Raw genomic sequence first — 25,801 nt, 5'->3', positions numbered from 1 at the left:
TGGCCAGACGTGATCCACCTGGAGTAGGAACCGGCAAGCCACTCCAGTATCCCTGCCAAGAAATCTCCATGGACAAAGACAAAAGCAGAGACATCACCTTGCCAACAAAGGTCCGTATAGTTAAAGCTATGGTTTTCCCAGTAGTGATGTATGGAAGTGAGAGCTGGACCATAAAGAAGGCTGATCGCTGAAGAATTGATGCTTTTGAATTATGGTGCTGGAGGAGACTCTTGCAGTCCCATGGACTGCAAGATCAAACCTATCCATTCTTAGGGAAATCAGCCCTGAGTGCTCACTGGAAGGACAGATCCTGAAGATGAGGCCCCAATACTTTGGCCACCTCATGAGAAGACTCCCTGGAAAAGACCCTGGTGTTGGGAAAGATGGAGGGCACAAGGAGAAGGGGACGACAGAGGACGAGATGGTTGGACAGTGTTCTCGAAGCTACAAACATGAGTTTGACCAAGCTGCGGAAGGCAGTGGATGACAGGAGTGCCTGGTGTGCTCTGGTCCACGGGATCATGAAGAGTCGGACACGACTAAATGACTGAACAATGGCTGTCATGAGATTACTGCAACACGTTATACATGGCACTGCCTCTGAAGATGGTTCAAAAGCTTCAGCTGCTGCTGAATTCGGCAGCCAGATTGCTCGCTGGGACAAGATGGTTGGAGCATATTACACCAATCCTGGCCCAACTGAACTGGCTCTAATTTTCTGGGCCAAATTCAAAGTGCTGGTTTGGACCTATAAAGCCTTTTAACAGCTCAGGACTGCCTCACCCCATATGAACCTCTCTGGGCCGAGATAATCATCTGAAGCCCTTCTTTGTGTGCCTTCTCCATTGAAAATGAGAATGAGCCTTTTCTGTGGTGGTGGTTCTCCATTTGTGGAATGCTCTTCCCAGGAGGTTATTGGTTGCGGTGGTGGTATGTATTTTGTGGTTTTGTTTTGTATTTTTATGCTGTAAACTGCCCTGTGATTTTCAGATGCAAGGGCAATATATAAATTTTTAAAGTAATAATAGAAAGTAACAATAATTTGCATGCCACCCAGTGTTTGGGCATTGGGGCTGGTGTTTGTGATGGCTCTCCATTCTTTACTTTGGGGAGTGGAGTCTCTTTCTCTCCTCGGTTTTTATGCTAGGTTTTGCTGCTGACATTATGGCAGCATAAATAGCCCACCAGCAAAGGAAGCTTCCCTTAATTAAAAAAACTTAGTTTTTAATTAAGCCACTCAGTTCTAAGGCACTTTTCTTTCATTAAATGAATGTAATCATTCTAATAATGTGTTGATTTCTAAGGCCGCATATTTGCTTTCTGATGAAGCTGCTAGTTCCTTAATTTGTTCATGTTAAGAGACTCTATCACCCTCTAATGGACAGTATGATGGATTTATTATTAAAGCACTTTATCTCTGTCTAATGAAATTGTTCATTTCTAATTTACCCAAGTCCTTTTCAAGTCCTTCAGCTAAATTTATGGTGAAAGTATTTGTAATGTATGGTTTAAATGCTTTAATTTGTATTATATATCATTACTTGTTTCAACTCATGTTTTCAGTTAAAGAGTTAATGGCATTATGAGGTTGAATCATTCGTTTAAAGAAAATATAGACAATAGGTGGGAATTGGAAAGACAATGCAAAATGATTAGAATAAAAGTTTTGAATAAGTTACAACCGTATTTAGATGCAAGCAGCCTTTGGGGTATATGGAAAAATAAGGCAAACAGTTAAAATTAGCCAATATCCTCCCAATATAGATAGGGGGAAAATAATTGTATTGTTTTCTGCAAAAACAAAACCCACCTCTGATGCACTACTAAAATCCTTTGAAAGTGGGGGGGGGGGGGAGAGAGCTAAAAGCAAGGGGGGAAATGGAAGATTTAAAGAAGGAAATGTAAGACTAGATATGCAGATTCAACAGGAAAAACCTCCAGCTAATCATTGGGGGGGGGGTTAATTAGCAAAAGAGAAGGTTGAGCAGTTCTTATTGGGAAGATATATGAAGGTCCAGAGCAAGAAAGGAACAGGATAGAAATGAAAGTAAGTTTATTAACATATAGAATAAGAGAACAAGAAGAACATACGTTTAAAGAAGATTGGAAAACGTTTATTGAATATATGGGAAATAATTGTGTACAGCTTAAAACGCTGGCAGCATTAAGATAAATTCAACAGGGTAAAAAAGTTTTGATGGATGCAATAATGGAATACTGAATGGCATAGTTTTTGTAAAATATACACCAATTTATGATAATTAAAATGAACCATAGGAAGAGGAGAAGGGAAGTTATTGCTATCTTAAGGATGTAAAATGAATATTTTAAATTGTAAAACTGAAAATTTTATAAAAATTATATACAAAAAAAGAGAGAAATAAATGAAAGTTTATTTTAAGAGAGACAAGGAAAATGAAGAAGAGAGTAAAAATTCAGGGGGAGGCACTCGTAGGAAACACAATTCAGCACAAATATTTTGTAGTGGCAGATGCTATGTACCTTGGAACCAGCCACCTCAGGAACCAAGCTTCACCCAAAGCAGACAGCACCTAACCTCTTCATCACCCTCCTAGGGTCACTTGGTAATGCTGCCTAGACCAGCAGATATCTCAGGTTAAGGAAGTTCTGCTTACAAATAAATGCAAGCAAATATCCCAAATGTTCTATTTCCTTGCAATCTTAAAAAATATACATTTTTTTAGAATGGCTTTTACTATTTCTATACATTTTCCATTTTAATTCTAGCTGCAAAACTCCCGTGGTATCAAAAAGGACAAGATAAAGACCAAAAGCAGAATACAAAAAGAAGTTTTTAGCCTTCCTAGCTCAATTCCCATATCTCTTTGCAATGATAAGACACACGGCTGTCTTATGAGGGAGACATGTAGCTGCCTGTAGAAGTAATTTTCTCTAGCTTTATGCAAGATGAGACTTCCAGGATAGTCCTGATGCATGCTATACTCCAGTAACCAAAATAACTTCAGAAGAAAGCAATTGCTTTCAACGTTATGTAACAGAAACATGACTCACCCATGATTTAATTTTGGAATATTTGTTCCCAAAGGCAAAGCTGGTAGCGTATATAATGGGGAAGAGGAGCTACACATGAATACAGATACACAGTGAGAGAAATGTAATATTTGTAGAGCTGTCTTTGGTTGCAAATATACTTTAATAGCTTCATTCACTACAACCACATTTGGGTTATTTATTAAAAATCCGTGTCAAGTAATTACATTCGTGAAGAAAATTTCAGCTGCTAAATAACAACAAATTGCAGGTATGATAGGCTGTGATGGTTGAGGGGACAAAGGTGAAAAGCTTAGAATTGCACCACTGTGCTATGTCAGCTTCTATACGTTTAACAACAGGAGATTTGCACAGATGTTTCTTTCCACCACTGGTTTCTTTAGGACATACCAGTGATTTTTAACGAAAGATTGCAATTAAGTCCTTTTGAATGTAAATGTGTTCTCCCTTGCAAGAAGAAAAAACCCAAGGCAAATAAACCCACATAAATGTTTTATAACATGGGCATCCCAAGTTGCAGTCAGTTCTCCTAATCTAGATGGCTCAGGTGAGGCAAGCCAAACTTTTTAGATGGTCCTTATAGGAAGGTGCTGAAAAGGGGATTCTCCACACCTAGGAGCTGTTCATCAGATCAGGAAAATTATGTCATCTGACATCATGATCTGGTTGTCATCTTGCATCTGTTCCAAGGCCACCTTGACTTCCGCAGATGAAAAAGGGTTTGGGTTTTCTCGATTGATGGACTCCATTAGGCTCTTCAACCCCACAGACTGCGCATGAGCAGCTTTGAATACCTCCAGAAGGGCAGCCTTGAATGCTTTCAGTCTGTGCAGGTAGAAGAAAACAAGCATGGAGTCAAACAGTATGGTTTGGCTACACAGAACTCGGCTAGGCTCTCAAGCCATGAAGCAGCTAAGATGCTTTTAAAGAACAGTGTTTGAGCTCTGAGTCTCCCACCGCTGTTTGCATATTATTCTCTGCTTCTGCCACAAGAGGCCACTGTGTTTCTGCAGCAGGAAGCGACAGCAGTCTGCAGTCTCTATCCATCTTTAATAGAGAGAATACAGAACAGGGTGACAGAGGGTGAACTGAATGATCTTAAAAAGGCCAGCCATGAAGCCACGGAAGGAAATGCTTATGTTTATGCCTTATGAGGCTGGGGGGGGGGGGTGAGAGAGATGGGAAAATCCCTCGCTGGATCAACATGAAACTTAACAATGAACCAAAAGTGATACAGCTAATTTGCATACCTTAGTCATAAATAACTAGCATCATTTGACAATCTTTCAGACATGGCAATCTTGGGTCTTATTTTAAAATTACTTTGAACTACAAGAAAACTACAATAATCCCAACTGCCCTTATCTGGGAGTAAGTCTCATTTAACTCAATCGGACTTATTTCTGAGCAGACACAGTTGAGATTGCACTGTTAGCCTCTGAAAATAATACTGACAAATGAGTTTTCACATCAAGGGTCAGAATAAGCATGGCCTTCTTTGTTTTATTTATTTAAACTACCACATTTTCAAAATGACCAGCCACAAGACTACTTGTAATTCTACAAAGTCGTAGGGATCACACTAGCGCTTGAGCCTGCCTACCATTAAACTCTGACCTGTAATATTTATTTGCATACTACCCACCTGGATTCAGCCAACTTTGACTTAGTCTCACCAGTGCCCAAAGGTTCAGTAGACTTGGGAGTGTGTGCCTCAACTAAATAATATCAAGGAGAGATGAGTTAGTCTTGAAAACAAAATAGGGGAATGCAATGTCAAGTATTCACCAACAAACATTGATCTATTATACACCAGCATAAACTTTAATGGACTCCTCCTCTTCATCAGATGTGTCTAACTGGTAATTAATGAATAACAGATTTGTTGCTCTAATAGATTTGTTCAGTCTTTAAGCTATAAGACTTCATTGTTTTTGCTGCAACAAACCAACACAGCTCTCTCTCTCTCTCTGGAAATTACCCTATTTATATAGCAAATATTTAACAGGCAGCCCGTGTGGTCTAGTGGAAAGGCATCAAACCAAGACCTATGACTGATGCTAGAATCCTACATCCACAAACCTAGTAACAAGTCTCACTGAACTCAGTGCGACTTACTCCTTAGCCATCTTCTATAGGGTTCCCCTGTTACATGCCTTTTTATTTCTTGAGTACTGTTACCACAGAAAAAGAAAACACTTTTTTTGGTTAAAGAGCAGTGGATTTTAAGAGGCACAAGAGCAAAGTTAACTCAAAAGGTTTGCAAGTACCAGAGAAACAAATACAGTGGTACCTCAGGTTAAGAACTTAATTCGTTCTGTAGGTCTGTTCTTAACCTGAAACTGTTCTTAACCTGAAGCACCACTTTAGCTAATGGGGCCTCTTGCTGCCGCTGCACCCCCGCCGCGCAATTTCTGTTCTCACCCTGAAGCAAAGTTCTTAACCCGAGGTAATATTTCTGGGTTAGCGGAGTCTGTAACCTGAAGTGTATGTAACCCGAGGTACCACTGTACTGAGTATATGAACATTGTGCAAGTGGTAAATTCTGGAATGGTGAAAATAGAAAAGCAACAGTTTTTCATAGTCTGGGGAGTTCTTCAGGGAAGTCTGCGAGTTGACACTAAGCAGCTCCAAAGCTATCACACTTTCAGCAAGCTTGCCAGAGGTGAAGTGACTTTTGCAGCCAACTGCATGCTGAAATCCCTTGTGGGCAGATTCTACTGTGCAAATGAATCAAAAATATAGCGCATGAATGCTTTTTTTGGTCTGAATCCATTAATCTACTAGCCTGAGGAAGACCGGAGGGAAACTGCTCACCTTCTGGCATTTCCTCTTCAGTGTCGCTGAAGGAATAGGGATCATGGGTCTCCCCTTCCACTGGCTCATGATCACTAGAACGTGTCTTCCTCCTACAGAAGGACAAAAAGTTTACAGCAATATTCTCACCACCCACAAATGGATAGAAATACCTGGAGTGTGTGTAGATTTGTGGAGAAAGGGAGGGAGAGGAGATATTGAGCTAGAAACCTCGTCTTATTTTTTTAAAACTGGGAAAAAAAACTTATTCTGTGAAACTCTCCCTCCCTCCTATTTTCTACCTCCCCACCCTGGGTAGGGGACTGTAAGACTGGAAGCCAGTGACAACGGGAGGCAGAAAGCTACGGACTGAATAAAGTACCTTTCAGACCCTTCTAGTTTTATTACCTACTTTAGGTTTGTCCTCCAGGTGGGTTTGAAACTTGCAGCCTTTCAGATATTGCTCAATTACAACCCCCATCAGCTCTAGACAGCATGGTCAATGGTCAAGGCTGAGGGAAGCAGTAACTCAACTATGTCTGGAAGACCAAAGGTCCCCCCATCCCTGCTTTATTAGAAAGCAGTCCAAATTATTCCAGATTTTACATGAAAAGCCATATTCTATGCGGTAAACTAATTGTAGTCATTTACATTCCTGGTCTCTGCTACTTGTCTTTAATTTACGTGGATGTATGGGGGGGCCAATTATATTGCTTTTTGTTTTAGATGTCATTATTTGGGGTTGGAGAAGGAATGTGCAACCCATCTGCTGTGCGTAGACTGCACTGGTTACCTATTGAAACGAGTTGTTTCAAAGCTGCCCACCTGCCCATCACCTGACGTCATGTGATGCTTCCCTTTGAAGCCCCAACTTTCAGAACTTCCAAGCAAGCATCCTGACAAGGGCTTTCCATAGGACCAGGAGTGCATCTCGCTTGCTTTAAGGTCGCAATTGTTGCTTTCAAGTGCCTCACTTACCTTCCCCGCATCTGGCATCATGTATGATGTCAGGTGGGGTTCCTGAAAATGGCCTCACGGGGGAAATGGGGAGGCATGGAGGGCCACGCTTGCTCTGTGAGCCAAAGGTTCCCCACCCTGTACATTACTGTGTGCAGCCACACAGCTTGTGCATTATGCAAAACACACACAATGCGGCCCAGATGATCTGGGCCAGTGAATTGCATATAACTGTCTGAAAGCAACCCACCAAGTGAGCCACCGGCTGAACAGATAGTTGCAATGAGATGGAAATGCAAGATGATCCATTAAATATGACAATTTTGTGGTTTTGCTATCTGTTGCCCAATGAAGACTTTTTCTTGAAGAACAAAAAAGCAGAAAAAAACACTGCTTTTGTTTACTTACCTCTTTTTCTCTCTCGTTTCACTTTCTTGTGCAGCTTCATTCTCTGTGTCTGGGTCTGAACCATCTTCAGTCTGCTTCTTTCGCTTCTTTTCTTTTTCCAAAACCTTTGAAATGAGAGAAGCCCAAAGAATCTATAAGTAGGTGAGCTAATCAGCCATTTGCTCAGGAGCCGAGGAGTCTTAAAGGCAGAAGCCATGCGCCCAACAAGACAATGACAAAAATCCACCAGCAACATACAAATCAATAATCAAAACACCCATCCACCCCACTCATACATGAAAACAAAGATCACCACAACCAATCACAAATGAACAACCACACCCTAGGCCAACTCCAACCTCTCTCACCACCAAAAGAACACAAGTGCACAGCAGAGAACCTGCACAAGCGACGCTGACACAAAACCCCACATGTATTAAGTAAAATAGAAACATCGCCACCCAACCCCACCCCTATCCACCTTTCCCCCCCTCCACCTCTTTCCCCCTTTTCTTCCTAATGTCTCAACAAAGGAAACTGATCTGTAAAAAATGTAACTTGAAAGAGACATTGCATACTTTTGTAAACCAAGAAAATAAAAAATCATAAGGCGCAAAAAAAAAGCAGAAGCCATCAGCAATGTGGCTCCTTAGAACAGGAGGGTGAATCTTAGGTGGTTTTAAGCCTTAATTAAGGTTCAGTCTCCAAATAAATGAGCTACCCAACACTGTAGCTTGAGGAGACATATAACCTGCACAGAAGCATGGTGACTTCTGTGTTATGATTAATACTGCAAGGGTTTAGGGACAGTGTGTAGAAGAATGCAACCATTCGTTTCACAACACGCTTGATAAAAACTGACTCTGATTTTCCTGCTCGCTGGACCAAATTATGTGGCGACTAGCTAAGACACTTTTTTATTCCATCAGGCTTATGCAGGCAATTAAGAATACCTATTTCCACAATAGTTATCTGATTTAAACTCATTTTATATGGTTTTTATTGTATGGTTTTATGCATCGCTGTTGTGAACTACTTAATTTTAAAAAATGAAATGGCAGTAAATAAATATTCTTATATAAATAAATGGTGGCTGTATGGACAAAGAGATTGATTTACTCAGTTAACTACAGTCAATAAGCTGGCCAAATGCATCTGTGAAATGCTTTGTAATTCAGGAGACTGTAAATTCTCCCACATGTCTCAAGAAGGCACAACCCACCCACAATGTCACTCAAAAACCCCAGGAACACTACTAGAGAAGTAAGCATTCATCACTTAGTATAGCCACTGCAGCCTCTGTTGGCTCCAGCTTGCCGTCAATGACATGGAGCTGAGATCAGGATCAACCATCTAATGTCCAAGTAACAAGGGGCAGATTCATATACCGTATTTTTCGCTCTATAACAGACACACGACCAGACTTCCGGGTCGGCGCCATCGCCGAATGGCGGACTCCCTCCGAGCTCCGGAGGGAGCCGGCTTGGCAGGGGCTGGGTCCTACCGCGCCGGCGACGCGGGGACCCTCAAAAACCACGGGCACGGAGACCGTGGACATGGGGACTCGGCTGGTACCGTCAGCGCCCTCCCGACTCGTGAAGGAGCCTTTTTAAAGGCTACGGATCGGGTGCCAGGGAGCGGCGTGGTACTGTGAGTCTATCGCTTCCCCTGCCGAGCGCAGCCGCAAGCCATTCGACGGAGAGCGCTGGCTTTTTCCAATTGAAATTCGGACATTTAACAACAACCCGTGAGTAATTGGGTAACCGGGTACAAAAGGAGGAAAAAAAGGAATTTTTTTTCCGGATTCGGTACGAGCGGGGGGGGGGGATCTAAAAAGGAAGTCAGTCCCCTCCCTGATTGTAAACATGCTAAAACAAGGACTGAGAAACCAAGATCAATTCAGAAGCTTATTGTTGATAAAAAATATAAAATTCCACGATGGAACTATCACAAGAATTGTGCTGGAGGAGAAAAGTCGAAGGTGAGAGGGAAATGGCAACCCCCCCTGGGAACCGGGGCGATTCCGAGAACCTGGCGGAGAGAGATGGAGAGTTTGACAGCTGTCAAAGTAGCTGTCAAATCGTGAGAATACAAAGAGGACTTTGTTACAAGTATTTTGCTGGCTAATTTTGATACAATTGGATATAAATATGGATACAAAATGTCGGGTGAAAAACGAAACAACAATTTGACTGTTGGATGAAAGGACACAAAGTTATGGCAATCCCCCTAGAGGGGCAGTGGGACATTACAAGCGACGTATGTGGAAAACTACTCTGGGATGTGTATTGGTATTAGCTCCTGGGAAAGTAGCAAAACTGAAATATTGTTGTGTCTACAGAGGTGACAACATAATAGAATTTTTCTATTGAAGTATGCTAGGAACTGGACGTAAGTTTTAGTTCCTGAATAACAAACCTCTGCAGAGATACTAGATTTCAGAATAAGAATGGTTTTGCAGCTGAACATGACAGAAACCTGAGAAAGTAAGAAGCAAAAGAGTTAAGGACCAACTACGCCACAGAAAGAACAATGGGAGGAGCAACAACGACCAAGGGAAATTAAAGGCCTCGATTAAACTGGACTCTTGAAATTAAACATTATTAAAACAAGCAAATCTAAAGAAAACCGGCAAGATGGATTGAGAAAAACTTGGCTGTGGACTTGAGACCTCCAGGCTGACAATATACTGATTGATGGACATGGGGAATCCAAACCGGGGAAGGGAGGGGGAATTTTAGAATCCAAAGGCTATGTAACCAACTTTTGGAATCTTCTACTATCTTCTATCTTCTATCTTTTTATATAACTTTGGCATTTTGATTTAACATGTTTTGGGGGGGAAAAAGGGGGAACTCGTGGAAGGAAATGGGGTAGATCTTGGGGGAAAAATCTTTTGTTCCACTTTGTTAAAGATGGGGGGGGAATCTTTTGTTCTATTTTGTTAAAGAGGAGGAGCGACGTTAAGACTGTAATTTAAATTGGCTATTAGGTACAACACATTAGGCATAAATTGGGAATGAGAACTTGTGGAACCAACATAGGGAAAAGGGAATACAGCTGGGAGGGGAAGGAGGGAGTCCCAGAAAGAAGGTTATGAAAATAAGGGTTTAAAATTGGTCTTTTTTTTCTTTCTTTCTTTTCTTTATCTTTTCTATCTTTTCTATTTTGTTATTATTGGAAACCTTAATAAATATGATTTAAAAAAAAAATATATAACAGACACACGACCATAAGACGCACCTAGTTTTTAGAGGAGGAAAACAAGAAAAGCCAGCAAGAGACACGCTCGCTCAGCAAGCCTCTTTAAAGATAGAGCGGCTCTTGCTGACTTTTCCGGGAGGTGGTAGAAGGGACTGATGGGCTGCCCTCTGTCCCTTCTCCCACCTCCCTGAAAAGCCAGAGCAAGCTGTGCAACTATCCATAAGGGCTCCCTTCCGTTCCTCCTCCCGCTTCGCTGGGAAGCCAGCAGAACAAGAGGCGCTGCGCAGCTCTCCCTCTTGCTCTGCTGGCTTCAGCGATAGCTGTGCAGCCTGCATTTGCTCCATAAGACGCACACACATTTCCCCTTTTTAGGAGGGGAAAAGTGCGTCTTATGGAGCGAAAAATATGGTACATTAGTTACTAATAAAGGAAGGTGTCTTTTACTGCATCACACCGTTGGTCCATCTAGCCGAGTATCACTTCCATTCTCCAGGGTTTCCAACAGGAGCCTCTCTCGGCCCTACCTGGAGACAGCAGGGGTTGAATTTGTGATCTTATGAACATAAAAGCATGTGCTCTACCACCAAACTACATCCCTTCCTCATGAGTTCAAGGGGCAGCAGAGGAGGCAGCTTGCTCCATTTCTTCTGCTCATCCAACCTGCAGCATTCCTCCTTTCGTTTCCCAATCTCACTCTTTGTATGAAAGGATTGCCGATGTGTGTCAAGATACCAAATACAAGCCAAGTGAAGAGAATGTTATCACCTATGCACAACTGCTCAGAAATCTGCAGGATGGGGGGGGGGGGAGAATGACAAGATTTTTGTCTCTTGAAAGGATACTACTACTACAACTGACTTATCAAGTGGTCCTAACAGTGCAGCAAGTCACCACATGGTAAACAGTTACCTGCATTCTCTCATTGTGCCCTTGGCTAAGTGGGGCAGCACCATGGTGCACTTACTTTTTGCTACTGAAAATCCTTTACCCTTCAGGAACAAGGATGCATGTGTTGCTTCAGCACACGCAAACGGGCCCTTTGATCTCCTCCTGAAGGACTAGTACTTGGTCCTGCCTCAACCCTGGCCAGAAATCAAGTGCAACAGAGCTCTACTTTGTGCAGTAGAGCTGTGCACAGCAACGACCATTGTCAGGGAAAAGCTTCAGCACAGCAGCAATAATTTTGGTTCCTGGACTCAGCAGAGTGATGGAGTTCTCCTGTCCAATCCAGCGACATCTGTGTAGCAATTCACACAAGTGCTGAGCCATTACAAAACTCTGCACAGCAGATAACGCTATAGGTTTTTGGAGCTGCAATACAATTAAGCAAACCTCTGCCACTCGATGAGAAAAGACCAGCATCCTCTTCTGCCGTTTGTGAATGTGAAGGTAAAGCCCATCTAATTACTGACCACTATAGGCCACCTTGGGAACATTTACAGGGAAGAACACTTGAAATAATGGATGACATTAGTACCATTCAAGGATACAAGCCAAGTGCTACCAAATACCTGTCCCAGGGTAGATGCATTTTTGTTTGTTTGTTTTGTTATGATAACAGGCAATCCAACAACAGTTTGCACACCTTTTTGAAGTAGGCAAATTGCACCAGCTCTAAAGCAGCTTTGGCATCCTGCTTGTCCACTGTTTTGCTCATCCTGGCTTTAGCATGTGCAGTTGAGAGTCTGATCAGAGTTTCCAGCGTACGGGCCGTTATAGGGGAAGTCTGGAAAGTAAGATAGAACCATTGAGCCGCTGAATGATAAAAAGAATGAGACTCCCGTTTCAGGCAATCACTTTCAGAACAAATACATAGCAGCACATAAGGGGGAGAAGCCACAGGGCTCTTTTGCTATAGCCTAGCAAGGAGACTACCAAGGTTACGCAGCTGATGATTCAAGCTGCAGGACAAGCATCTGATAAGCACTACATGCTCCTGTAATCTTCCACAATGTGAACTGCAAATGTCTCGCTCTCTCTGTCTCTCTCTCCTAGGCAGGAGACAACTACATGCAGCCTTTGAAAAAGGAAAAAAAAATACGAAAACCAAATACAGTCATACCTCAGGTTACAGACACTTCAGGTTGCATTTTTTCAGGTTACAGAACCGCCGAAACCCGGAAGTACCGGAATGGGTAACTTCCGGGTTTTGGCGGTCGCCTATGCACAGAAGCGCTAAATCGCGCTTTGCACATGTGCAGAAGCACCAAATAGCAACCCCCACGTGCGCAGACACGCCGCTGCGGGATGCGAACGTACATCCCACATGGATCACATTCGCAAGCTGAGCGTCCGCTGTACATGTAATTTCTCAGATCCATAGAAAGAATCTGCCCACCCACCTGCCAATACTAGTGTGTTACATGCAGTTGCAATTTTTTTTACAAGTGTGCTTTAAATTCAATGGGATTTCAATCTGAGGCTACAGGCTCCACTCCTAGATTTTGTATGTTATGGATGGGGGCCAGGGAACGTGATGATGCTCAGGTAACTTCCATCTGCACAAAATCCTCTTATTAAGCAGTGCTGCAGCCCTATAGCATTGTTCCCCTGCTGCTGTTATTCAGAGGAAAGTGAGGATTTCCAGGCCAAGTTCGGCTGACCGAAAAGCAGCTAAGCTGCACATCGGAAAGCAAAACATCTGCATAGTCAAGGCTACTTTGATTCAAATATACAGCACAATTATTTGTTCCTCGTCCTAAAAGTTCAAAATAAGCATTTGTTTTTCCTCAGCAGTCCAGTGGTGTAAAGTAAGCTGAGGAACAACCACATGCCCATTGCCATCCAAAAACCTCTGCAGTTCAGCAGGTGTCTGAACTTGGGTTTCTTTGTGTCTTAACACAATGTTCTTGTGCTACTACATCACACGTACGATGTAATTTTCTCAATTTCAGCTTTGCTCTTCTCCCCCACCTTTTTCCCAGTAAAAAGAACCAGCTCCCTACTCACTCTAGCCACATCAGAGCTGATCTGGTCCTGACTGCGAAGAGAAGAATATTCCTGAGCGATGAAGGCTGCTGCCTCCTCCGTCAAGACTGGCTTGATCATCTTGGCAAAATGAATGTATTTCCTCATGAACTCCACACTAACGATCTTCTCTCTGACAAACGCAAAGTGATCAAGTTCTGTAAGCAATTCAAACTAGGTTCCTCCCTTCAATGGGTCGAATACACAGCCCTAGCTGTAAAAAGATGAGAATTAAAGCCAGTGAACCCCTTTGCCGCTTCCCTTTTACGAACCCTGCAGCCTCACATCCCCAAACTAATCTTTGTATTAAGAACTGTGGTGGAAGCACCTTGCAGGAGGGAAGTCTCAGAAGAATGTGCGGGGCGGTGTGCCTCTCTGGATGACTCTTCTTACCTCCAACTCCCAGAACTGCCCTGCGCAGAGAAGGCAAGTAGTAGGGGGGTCCCCAACACACAAAAAGATGGAGGGGCGGAATCTTCTCTATGAGGAAGAGCAACAGTGCTTAAGGCTTTTAGGTTTAGTGGGGGGAAACTACTAAGGGGGGCAATATGAACAAAAGCTTATAAACTCATAAATGCTGGAGCCAAAAGTTCTCCTCTCTTGCCACAATACATGTCACCCAATGGCTTTGAATTGGCAATAGATCCACCACAGATCACAGTAAGTGCTAAGGAAGTCAATGAATTCATTTCCACAAGGTGCAGGGCTAGTTGGGGGTTGGATAGCTTCAAAAGGTGGGAGCCATGGAAGATGCATCCTATCTATAGCTAATCCCTGCAATGAGAGGCTGGCGAACAAGAAGAGTAGGGCAATTCCTTCCATCTCCTGCCTGTGAACTTTCAGACACACAGCTCACCATTGGAAAATAAAAGCCGGACCTTTGGTTTGATCCAGCTGGGCTGCTCTTATATTATCTAACCAAAACTTCCTGTCAGTTCCTGAGAAAGCAAAAATATAGGGAGTGCGTGTGTGATATAGGGCCCCTGAATATAGGCTACTGATTGGCATTTCTATACGGTTTGGAGGCTGCGCTTTAAGCCACCTGTGTTTTAAGCTACAGTAAGTGGGGCAGGAGAAGAGATTACAGCAATCAATCTATCTGCAAGGAGGAAGACTGTGGGAGGCACTCACTTCCTCCTCTTAGGCCCATGCAGTAGATCGTCGTGTTTTTCATACACCTGCAGCTCGTGGTCCTCCTCCTCAGCAAAGGCAGGATCATCGGTAGCCAACAGCTCAACGGTGCTACCCAAAGGCATGGCTGGAAAGAGAAGGGAAGGGTTGCCTGGAGACATATCTAGGTCACATTCAATTACTATAGCAACAGACACAAAAACCAGCACCTTCTCACTGTACTGTTTCCTGAAAAGCTCCATTTAAAAGAAAAAATCTGAGCAGCAGGGATGAGAAGAGCCAAGCTGCCAAAGCTCCCTCTAATAACGAAAGCAGGCGTGGTGAAATAAACTTGTATTATTGGTCCATGTTTGACTCTGACCCTACCCACAAGGGGCATGTTCTCCAGGAGGAAATGTGGCCCTGGGGCTGAAATGGTTCCCTGATCCCCGTGATAGGAGAAAAGTCTTCTGATTTTTCTCCCCTACACATCTGCATGCTAATGTTCTATTTTCCCCTCGACTTCCAACCTGGCTTCCTATTAGTTGGGGTGGAATTCCTTATCTAATGTTAGGAGCATCCCTGCGTTCCACAGGCAACTTAGCACGATCATTCCACCTCCCACAACAGCAAGTGAAGACCTGAAAATATGCCATAGAATAACAGGAGTGTTGCTTGCAAAAGAAAGAAACTTTAGGTAACTCCAATTAATTCTCATGTCACACAGGATTTCCCAGAAAGCTTTTCGGGAAGAGAGACTCACCATCTCCATCCTGTTCACCAGCTGCTCTGTAACGATGCATCCGCAAAACATGGTCCGAAATCTCCCGATCTAGCTCCGGATCCATTTGATCCAAGACAATGAAGAGCAAATCAAATCGAGACAGTAGAGAGTCTTGCAAGCCAATGTTCTCCATGGGGGTTTTGTATTGGTCATACTGTAAAAAGTTATATGAAAAAACAGCACGTTCAGCCTGCAACTGTTAAGGGTATCTTATTCCTAAAGAGGGAAATAAGGCCTACTGGACAGGGAGGGCGATAAAGAGAAACCCAGCATTTTCTGAAATAAAAAAATAAGAAGCACAAATATTGCTACTCATGCACACCATGGTACTGTTTTTGAGTACAGAAAATGCAGGTGAATGACAGCCAAAGCTTGCCGCTCACGTTCCCCTCATTCTCTATTACATCAAAGAACTCCATTTTCAAATAAAGACAAACAAACACAAACCATTGTGGTGACTCTGGCCTGCTTGGCAAGGCTATTGCCATTTTTAAAGCCAATTTTGGGAGCAGCAACAATCACATGTCTATTCATATGCATATATACCTTGTTCCCTTTGCCTACGTATTGCAGCACTTTGTTTTAATTGTTTAATATTAACTTATCCACCCTGGAATCTTATGTAAGGCAGGCTATAAATGGATTAAGTAAAACGTGTTCAGTACAATTCACAGCATGTACCTGGTTCATTACATAGTGAATCTCCTGTTTCTGTCAGCAAACATCACTCATTGCATGGAAGACCACAATATCAACTCACGTGGCAAGTTCATCTGGATCACATGTTTCAAAGAACTCTTTCTCTATCAACTTGGGGGAAAGAGGGCACCCTACCCGCTTGCCAGTCACTGAACAAAGTGCAAAATGCAGATTGATGCCAACTGGAGAATTCCACCATCAGCTGTATGTGAGAATGTATATGACCATCTGAAGAAGGCTATCCCCATATTTAAGATGACACAACCTCTTTAGCTGCAGCCCCACAAAGTGACTAACAAAACCAGTATCAAAATTTGAAGCAATAAAAAGAAAACCAGAACGGTCTGCAAAGTCAACGACTCTGCCATTAGGTGTGCCTGAAGAAGCATCCGCAAGTACTCACCTTTCCATACACTGGGTTGGCAGCTGCTAGGACACTGCAGCGAGCATTGAGCTGGGCCTGAATACCCGCCTTGGCAATGGTAACGCGACCTTGCTCCATCACCTCATGGATGGCTGTGCGGTCAATGTCAGACATCTTATCAAATTCATCAATGCACACCACACCCCGGTCAGCCAAGACCATGGCACCTGCTTCCAGACAACGCTCTCCTGAAGACAGTAAATTGAGAGTACACATGAGTTTGACCACAGCTCCCTTCACACCTTTCCAACTAGGTGGACTGGAATACTGATATCCCCATCTCCATGAACGCAGTGTCCCAGCACTGTCTCTTAACATTCAGTAAGTTCTACAGAAGATCAAAGACAGTCCAGCCCATTGCTATGGGCGTCCGGTTGCTCTGGATCAGAAAATCGGAGCACACATGTCGATTACATCCATCCACTGACCACAACTTGAGCATTCATCTCCAAGTTAGCAAAAGTGATATGCTAAGCAGTACATATTAGCCAAAGGCTGCTGTTCCACCTGAAAGACAGGCTATTTAGCAGAATTAGCTCCTAGAGTACTGTTTCCATCCATGAAGCTGCCAATAATCTGTGCAGATCCTGCACATAAATGCTTACTTCTGTAATTCATCTAGCAGCAACATTGTACTTTCCCAATGCCTCACTTCTGCTCAATGCAAATGGGTTACAAATGAAGAGATCGAACATGTTTTTGTCCATAGATATGCACAGGTGTTAGGAAAGAATTGAAACATACACCCATTTTTCCAGCAAGGAACATGATGAGACCCAAACCAGTTATAACCAGCAGGCTGGTGGCAGAGCAAGAGATATAACCCAATTTGTAACAGCCATAAGGCAACTTTGCTCTCCACAGAGCTGTGCCCCATTGATGTCTCCAGTTCTGGCTCCAGCTGCCATGCAAGAACACACTATCTTGACTTCAGAGAGCCAGGCATCAGCCTGTTTCCCATTGCAGTCACTGCTAACCTTGTGCGTTAGCCTGCTCCTTACCAGTTTCCGGGTCTGTAGTGACGGCGGCAGTCAGACCAACTCCAGAGGAACCCCTGCCTGTGGTGGGGATGGCCCGTGGAGCTGTGCACAGCACATAACGCAGCAACTGAGACTTTGCAACAGAAGGGTCACCTGAAAGAGAAGAGACAGTGGGCTCGTTATGATGTTAACACAGCCTCAGTACAGAACTGCTGGCCTTCCATTTTGGCCCATGAGACTATCATGGCCAAACCATGCTCACCTGTCTTAATGTCGTCCATGGCATCAGGTATGGGGCAGACAAAGCTGAAGTTGGGCCAAAATGGGTTTTGCAGGCACTGCTGATTGGCTGATGATCAGCACCCGCAAAGCCCTATGCAAAGTGCTGTGCTCGGGACTTCACAAGTGTTGGCCCTCAGCTGACCAGTGCCACTTGGACAGTGCAGGGCTCGGCCTTTGCCCATGGGGTTTGATTTCAAATTGCAGAAGCCCAGACAGGTCACACGAGGTCACAGAGGCATTAGGTGATTGACAGTTGGGTGGCCCTGGCCCTAACTACTACAGGACAACTAAGTGGCAAAGCAATACAACAAAACAGAATTAAAACATCTTCAAAACAATTAAAAACATCTAAACTATGGCTAGCAAGCTATGAACATTTCCATGATATATTTTTAAAGAGAAGTGCCCACAGTCATACCAATTAGCAGGATGTTAATATCCCCTCGGAGGCGACTTTTGTTCTCCAGCACCTTCTCCACTCCACCTAGCAGCATGCAGAGAATTGCCTTCTTGATGTACTCATGGCCATGGATACTGGGAGCCAGAGACCTTGACAGCTGATCAAACACATCCTAGTTTCAGGAAGCAGAAAAATGTATTAGGAGGTGCCCATAGACAATTAACTGTAGTTTCAAATGGCAACAGAAATCAAAACTACTTTCAAGGCACATCAGGAAAAGGAGGGTTCCGCCACAATTGTATGGAGGGTCAGAACTGGTTTAAGATAACACCCATACTGGAACTAATATTTTTCAGTATCAGTTGAAAAAATGTAATACAGTACAGTGATTATGATATCTAAGGAATACATCAGTGCAAGATGACGCTATAGAAACACACTAAGATGTATTTGCTTATTAGCAGTATTTGAAGGCCGGTATACTCCAAAGTTTCTCAATGTCTCACAACAACAAAACAATTTAAAACTGAATAAACCATAAAATGAGCAGAGTAAAAATGGCTTTAAGCCTAATAGATTTTTAAAAATTCAATGCAAACATTCCTAATCTTAATTTTAGTTTTGATTTTACTATAAACGGGCTCCTTATAATTAAGATCTAAAGCCCTTCACACCTCTCTGCAACCACAGTTTTTATCACAAAGTTTACAAGGTCCACTTAACACATTTCATTTTTAGGCACATGGTTAAAACATTGTACGCCTCAGAACTGACTACAAGAAACACATGCATTGGTTGCAACTCTGCTGAGTCAACATTAAAAGCAAACCTGAATCTTCCCAAGCAAAATATGTGAAATTGCCCTAACATCATAGCCCAATTTACCTTTGAGTGGCTTTTGCTGAATTTTTTTATCTTGGAAATATCAGCTGACGAATATTCAGGCCGAACCTCCTTATTCATCTGCTTCACTTGGCAAGCAATCAGAATAGTCCTAGAGAAGGTAAGAAAACACAGACCCTTTGTTACATGTTTGCTTTGTTACAGGTCTAGACTGACCAGCTGCAGATTAGCGGAAGATTGCTCAAAATTTTTTGGACAAATCTTAGTCAATAAGTGTTTGGTCCATTTCCAATGAGACTTTAGAGAAGGTACAATGCTCAGGGAATCTTTTTTTAAGCCATACCCCACTTCACTACATTAATATCTGCAGAGCTGTAATGTTTTAAATTTTCAAAAGACTTATATTCACTAAAAAGTATCTCCGGTTAATTTTTTTTAAAAAAACATACACAGGTAAAACACCATCTGAAGAGTCTTTATCTGCCTTCCTCTTATGCTACATGAATGGACTCCAAGATGATGGGCTGGTTCACATGCAGCTAAGAAGCCATGGTTTAGCACTATGTACACAAGCCACAATGAGCCTGAACTAATTACACACTACCTCCCTGCCATGGCTGCTTCCCAATACTGGCCTCATGTTAAAGGCAAGACTGAAGTGGGGGAAGCCTGTGCACACAGATGGGGAACAATGTCATTTGTCCCACAGCCCCTTCTCCTTAATTACAGGCAAGTTGTACTTGATCAGCAGAAAGGGAAAGGCCTTCAGAAGCACTTCTAGTGAACCCAAATTGTCTAGGAAAAGTAATAATTGACTACTAAGCCAAAGAACAATTTGCGGACCTCTGAATATGATACTAAGTCTTCTGGGTGCTGCTACTCTCCTGCATTTAAGAATGGCATGTTCAATGGGAGGAGAGAGGGGTTATCAGATTTTGCATTCAAAATTTACATATTGACATGTGTAAATTCTTATGTATGCACCACCTGCAATCTTAGGAGAAATGTGTGATGGAGGAGAAACAAAAGAAAAAATTTGTGAGGGGCTTCAGGCAAATTCTTATGATGGGGAAGAGACAGAGAAACACACACACACAAAAAAACCCTCATACTGAGAGAGGCCAACAGAGATCACACAGACCAGAAACAGCAAGTCAATGCATAAAACGATCATAAGAACATGTGTGAAGGACAGAATCACACAATTTATCAAGAGAACTAAGATCTACATGATGCCCTTTAGAAGTCAGGCTATCTGGAATTTTTTCAGCACATATATTTGGCAATGTCCTTTGTGAAATAAACTGACATTAATCCTCTTATAGAATGGGGGGGGCAGGTCTTGGCATAGCAATACCTTCCCTGGGACAAGGCAGAATCTTTGTAAACTGCCAGAAGATTTAACAGACAAGAGGAATGAAGTTTAAAATGTTGTAATAGCATTACCATAACTAGGCAGATAATGTTTTCAGATTCTGTGACAAGGAGGCAGCAGTAAGGGCAAGAATCCATTGCAAGAAGCCTTGCTGAGTAGTTTGATTTTATGACAGAATGCCAACAAATAAGCTTGCCTGCTGAGCGTTTTACCTAAATGTCCCTGAAGTGTAGCCACCTTTCTTTCCTGGCAGACAACGGAACGTCCCAATGACCTGCACTCTGTCCCCTGGTTTCACCTTGTCTACCAAGTCATCGTCTAAAATGATGTCCACAGAGCGAGGGAGCTGCCCAGCTGGTGCTTTCTCTGGCATCTCTTGGATTGTGATTGTCTGGTGGTCCTTGTAGGTAGACAGGCCATATTCTGTCTCAAGCGGGTTGTTCTCTTCATCCTAGACAACCAGCGTAAGATAAAAATGTAACTTGCTTTTTAGTGTAGCCTGTTATGTCCACACTGGGTGGCGCCCAGGCATGGTCCAAGTGCCTAATAGGGAAATGCTGTTGTTAAGTAATTTAGCAAGGTACGTCATGAGAGATTATTTTAACTGTAAGCTTGGAGGATCATAAAATAAATGTTTTTTTATGGGCAAATAAATTGAAGAGATTCTGGTAGACTTACTACTTGAACACATCAACACTTTCTGCTATTATTATTTGTTAAATTTATATACTGCCCTATACCTGCAGGTCTTAGGGCAGTTCACAACATATCCATACACAGCTGGTTTTTCAGCCAAAACAAAACTGTCACAGTTAAGGAAGTTTACAAGCTGACCAGTATATCCTCAGATCACTATATAGAATCAGTTGCTGAAGCATCTGTAGCTGCATCTGTTCTGTGGGGGGGGGGTTACACACAGAGATGTTGAACAGCACAAACCCTTTCAAACAACAATTTGGGGGCGGGGGCGTCATTTTGAACCAATTTTCAGGGAGCACAAAGGGCAGCAGGACAAATAGCCTCCCTCAATTTCCTTTCCTTTTAACAGAAAAAGAATACATGAAAGAAGTATTCTTAAAGAGGTAGGAAAACAGGGAGGAAATAGAATTGAGATAATTTGGATAAAAGATCCACTGAGGAATGTCCATCCTATTGATGGGAACACCCTTGAGGACACGGAACCCACTTGGCTCACCTTGGTAGGGTAAACAGCAGCTGATGGAAAAGGTTCCAGGGATGTCATATCTGTGTACCGGCGCTCAATTGTCTTCTTGGTAGCAGGGCAATAGTGCACACTGCGCACAATCTTTGGGCGGACCAAAGAACCTGTGTTGGAGTGGGAACAGCCTTTAATTTTGTTTTAGGTCACAATACTCTGCAAAAATAGATGTTGCATAAACAGCATTCACCCCAGACATTCGCAAGTGAAATTCCAAATTTCCATTTCAGAGCCTAACTTTTCAACTGTGTTACATTAAAAGCAAAGCCTGATTCTGTCCAGGCCTACAGCCTAATAGTTATTTAAATAGGTTGCAACCGACCCCAAAGGAAATCTATTTCCCATAGGTGCTTCCTTACTCCCCAGGAATAGCCATGACCAACATCAGAGCTCATGAACGTTCTTATTCAGAATGTGCTTCAGCATTCCCAATTCCTTGTCAGATTCCTATACTGCCTCTCTTCCAGCTAATGCAAAGACTGGAAGAAATCCCAAAGCTAGACTGACAGTCTCCAAACTGGCTGGGGGAAGATTCTGCTGCTCCTGGCCCACTCCCCGTACCACTGTTTCCACACAAATGTCCTCTCCCACAGTAGCATCAAGAGACAAACACCCACCCCCAGCCACCCATCTTCCTATGTGAGTGTCCCCACCTGAGTCAAAAGATGTTTGCCAGGGTAACATTTAGGTAAAGGTACCCCTGCCCGTACGGGCCAGTCTTGACAGACTCTAGGGTTGTGCGCTCATCTCACTCTAGAGGCCGGGAGCCAGCGCTGTCCTCAGACACTTCCGGGTCACGTGGCCAGAGTGACGAAGCTGATCTGGCGAACCGGCACCAGAGCAGCACACGGAAACGCCGTTTACCTTCCCGCTAGAAAGCGGTACCTATTTATCTACTTGCACTTAAGGGTGCTTTCGAACTGCTAGGTGGGCAAGAGCTGGGACCAAACGACAGGAGCTCACCCCTCCGCGGGGATTTGAACCGCCGACCATGCGATCGGCAAGTCCCTAAGGTAACATTTACTTCCAACCACATACATAATACCTATACAAGGCGCATAAAAACACACAGGAAAAAACAAGGGGTTGTGTGATCGCTGCGCCCCTGCCCTCTTCAGTCTGGCACTATCAGCCTCGATTTGCAGACTTGCAGAGGGCAACTGTGTGAAACAGGCACCCTCCGGAGTCCTGCATGCAAGGAGGCACCTTGTGCATTGTGGAACCCATGGAACTCAGGGAAACAAGAAGCTCCCTGCTTCACACAGTTGTCCTCTGCAAGTTGAGGCCTGTGGGCAGCATTCTCATTGCCACTGCCCCGCCCCATATTTTCTCTATACCTCATGGCAACACCAAAATAGGGCCACTATATCCATTATGCCACACTTAGCTTTGCCCTGCAGTCATTTATTTCAGACCACTGATGGTACATGTTTTCGCAGAGAAATCAAGTGCTTGAGAAGACTACCATTGGTCCCATTACATTCCCATCCATGCAGTATTAAAAGCTGTCCTCACTTTGTTTTTTAACTCACATTTCGTTACAATACCCTCCACACAGACAATGCAGCTGAGAAAGTGGGATGTCAACGTCCGTGGTGTCACGTGTTTAGATCCAAAGCTGCCCTCAAGCCCAATGTAAAAATCTTCATACTGCTTGGAATAGGTGGCATCAACGGAAGCAACAAAGTCCTTCAGGGCACGCTGGAAAGCCACCATCTCCTCAAAGGCACTGTTCAGCAAACTGGAGCAAAGATGAACAAGACTCTGGTGTCAGAATCCCTAATGCCATGTCAGCCCCTACCAATATGTCAGTTGCTGGCAGTTTTTTCCAGGGGAAGGGAGACAGAAGATCCCTGGTCTTCTAAGGGATGCTTATTGGCCTTTCTCCCCTTTCCCATCTCTGTGGCCAAACAGTTCTTTCTTCCTAAATGGAAACTACATCAACTTCTGCCATTTTACTCTGCTTATGCTAAATCTTCATAACACTTAGGCAGGAAGAATCCACTGCATAAATATAAGATGGATTTCATGCATGATCTAGTTGAGATTCCTGCACTGAAAGGGGTTGGACACTGCAGGGCGAGAATCCTCGAGGGTCCTTCTAACTCCACAATTCTATGATTCTATAATGGGCTGCCCTAGCTAAGAAATGCAACACCTGGAAGATTTCCAGTGACAAGAGCAAGTGAAATCAGCCACCATGGCTCCTGAAAAGCACTTAAGACAGCCTTCTCTTCCTTTTTCATCTCTTTTGAGGTTATTGTTTACATTGTGTTACCACTCAATGGGCTGTTTTATATTTTCAAAACCTGCTCCAGATTCAATTTCACATATACAAGTTTTTTGCTGTGGCAATTTTAAGCCATTTATCAGTCACATTGACAGTAGCATCTTATTCTTTAAAAAGTAGCTGTCATATGTAGTTCTTTGATTCCACCCCAGTGTGGTGAATATTAAGGCTTTTGTGTCTTAAACGTTGCATTATATACAGCAGATCTATTTGTATTTATTTATTTTAAAAAAACAGTTGTACAGAAGGCAGTGAGATGTTCCTGAGCTTACAAGTACTGAGGCTGACGAAAAGAAAAGGGAGGGGGAAGGGTAAGAGTTGGAAGGGACCCCTAGAGTCATCTAGTCCAACTCTTCCGCAATACAGGAATCTCAACGAAAGCATAAACATACACACACTATATCTATCTATAGATCCGCGGTGACCCAGCGCAAGTGTAACTTACCGAGTGGCTCTTTTCTCATTTTTTCTTCGGAGGTCATTGATGTTCACAATCAGGCGGTACTGGTTGTCGCTAATCATGTCCCGGACTTTACTCTGGTAAATCCCCTGGTCCTCCTGCAACAAGTATCAGATCAAAACCTTTGCCAGAGCCCAAGAGCCAAAGCATTGTAAGGGACTCCGGCATCACGCAGGGTGACACCCCCCCCAAATAGAAACAATCGCAACTATACACCTGTACATATACACACACACACACACACACACACACACAGAGTCATACCTCAGGTTGAAGTTGCTTCAGGTTGAGCACTTTCGGGTTGCGCTCCGCAGTGACCTGGAAGTAACGGAACGCTCACCCATGTGCAGACGGTCAAAATGATGTCATGCGCATGTGCAGAAGCGGCGAATCGCGTGGGCTGCGTTCGCTTCAAGATGCGAACAGGGCTCCAGAACGGATCCCGTTCGTATCCAGATGTACCACTGTGTGTGTGTATGTACAGTGGTACCTCGGTTTAAGTACTTAATTCATTCTGGAGATCCGTACTTAACTTGAAACTGTTCTTAACCTGAAGCACCACTTTAGCTAATGGGGCACGATTTCTGTTCTCATCCTGAAGCAAAGTTCTTAACCTGAAGCACTATTTCTGGGTTAGCGGAGTCTGTAACCTGAAGCGTATGTAACCTGAAGCGTATGTAACCCGAGGTACCACACACATATACATACATATACGCGCATATATATATATATATATATATATATATATATATATATATGTATATCCACGGAGGCTTAAGCCCTCCTTCCCTCGAGAGACCCCCACCCACCTAGGCCTGCCTCTCCCCCAGGAGACCCCCCCCCCCCGCCGGCCTTCCGCCCAAGCCCCTGCGCAGCCCCGCTCGGCCCGAGGAGGACGCTAGAGGTTTCCACAGGCACCGAGGCGCGTCGCCCACACAATCAGGATTCCAACGAACTCAAGTCCTAAGCTGCACTCTGCACATGCTCGGCCGCGCGCGCACCTCGTCGTCCAGGAAGTCCAGGTAGTCCCTCTGGGCCTCCCTCAGCTCCGCGTCGTCCAACACCGCCGCTCCTGCCGCCGCCATCCTGCCGTCCTCTTCCCTCTCCGGCTCCCTCACGGTTTTGGCGCCAAAAGCGCGCCGCCTTTTCCCGCCAAACCGAGCGGAGGCCGGGGGGCGGGGCTCTCGATCACGCCGCCCAATGGAACGGCACGCGCGGCGCGGAACTCCGCTCGCACGTCCAGAAACAGCCTGCCAATCCGGCGGTAGGCGCGGAGGGAGGAGGCGGGCCCTCGCGCCCCCGGTGCATTGTGGGGCTTGTAGTTCGCGGCCGTGAGTTCCTGGTTTCTCCCGGTTTCCCGCGCGAAATGAGGCTGCCTGTAACACTGCAGCCAGGAGGGGGCGGTAATAGGCCAAATAAGGGTCAGCGAACTTTTCCAGCAGGGGGCCGGTCCCCTGTCCCGCAGAACTTGTGGGGGGCCGGACTATATTTTTTTTTGGGGGGGGGAGAACAAATTCCTATGCCCCACAAATAACCCAGAGATGCATTTTAAATAAAAGCACACTTTTTACTCATGTTAAAACACGCTGAG

At 44.0% G+C, this 25,801-nt stretch overlaps 1 protein-coding gene across 1 annotated transcript; it reads right to left on the bottom strand.

Moving 5' to 3' along the window:
* Positions 1-3,152: 3,152 nt before the first annotated feature.
* MCM3 (minichromosome maintenance complex component 3) lies at positions 3,153-25,356 on the bottom strand. The gene is made up of 17 exons (XM_081906163.1): positions 25,212-25,356; positions 24,196-24,308; positions 22,993-23,201; positions 21,437-21,567; positions 20,454-20,692; positions 18,909-19,017; positions 18,042-18,195; positions 17,363-17,494; positions 16,341-16,549; positions 15,218-15,392; positions 14,476-14,602; positions 13,327-13,477; positions 11,963-12,103; positions 7,195-7,298; positions 5,851-5,942; positions 4,679-4,751; positions 3,153-3,858 (listed from the first exon to the last, which is right to left on the bottom strand). Exons 1-17 carry the CDS (start codon positions 25,293-25,295, stop codon positions 3,660-3,662), a joined length of 2,442 nt encoding a protein of 813 aa, XP_081762289.1. The 5' UTR covers positions 25,296-25,356; the 3' UTR covers positions 3,153-3,659.
* Between the last annotated feature and the right edge of the window lie 445 nt (positions 25,357-25,801).

This window comes from Podarcis melisellensis, assembly GCF_964234715.1.
Source record: "Podarcis melisellensis genome assembly, chromosome: 3".
NCBI classification, from domain to species: Eukaryota; Metazoa; Chordata; class Lepidosauria; order Squamata; family Lacertidae; genus Podarcis; species Podarcis melisellensis.
This window is presented reverse-complemented; position numbering and strand designations above follow the sequence as displayed.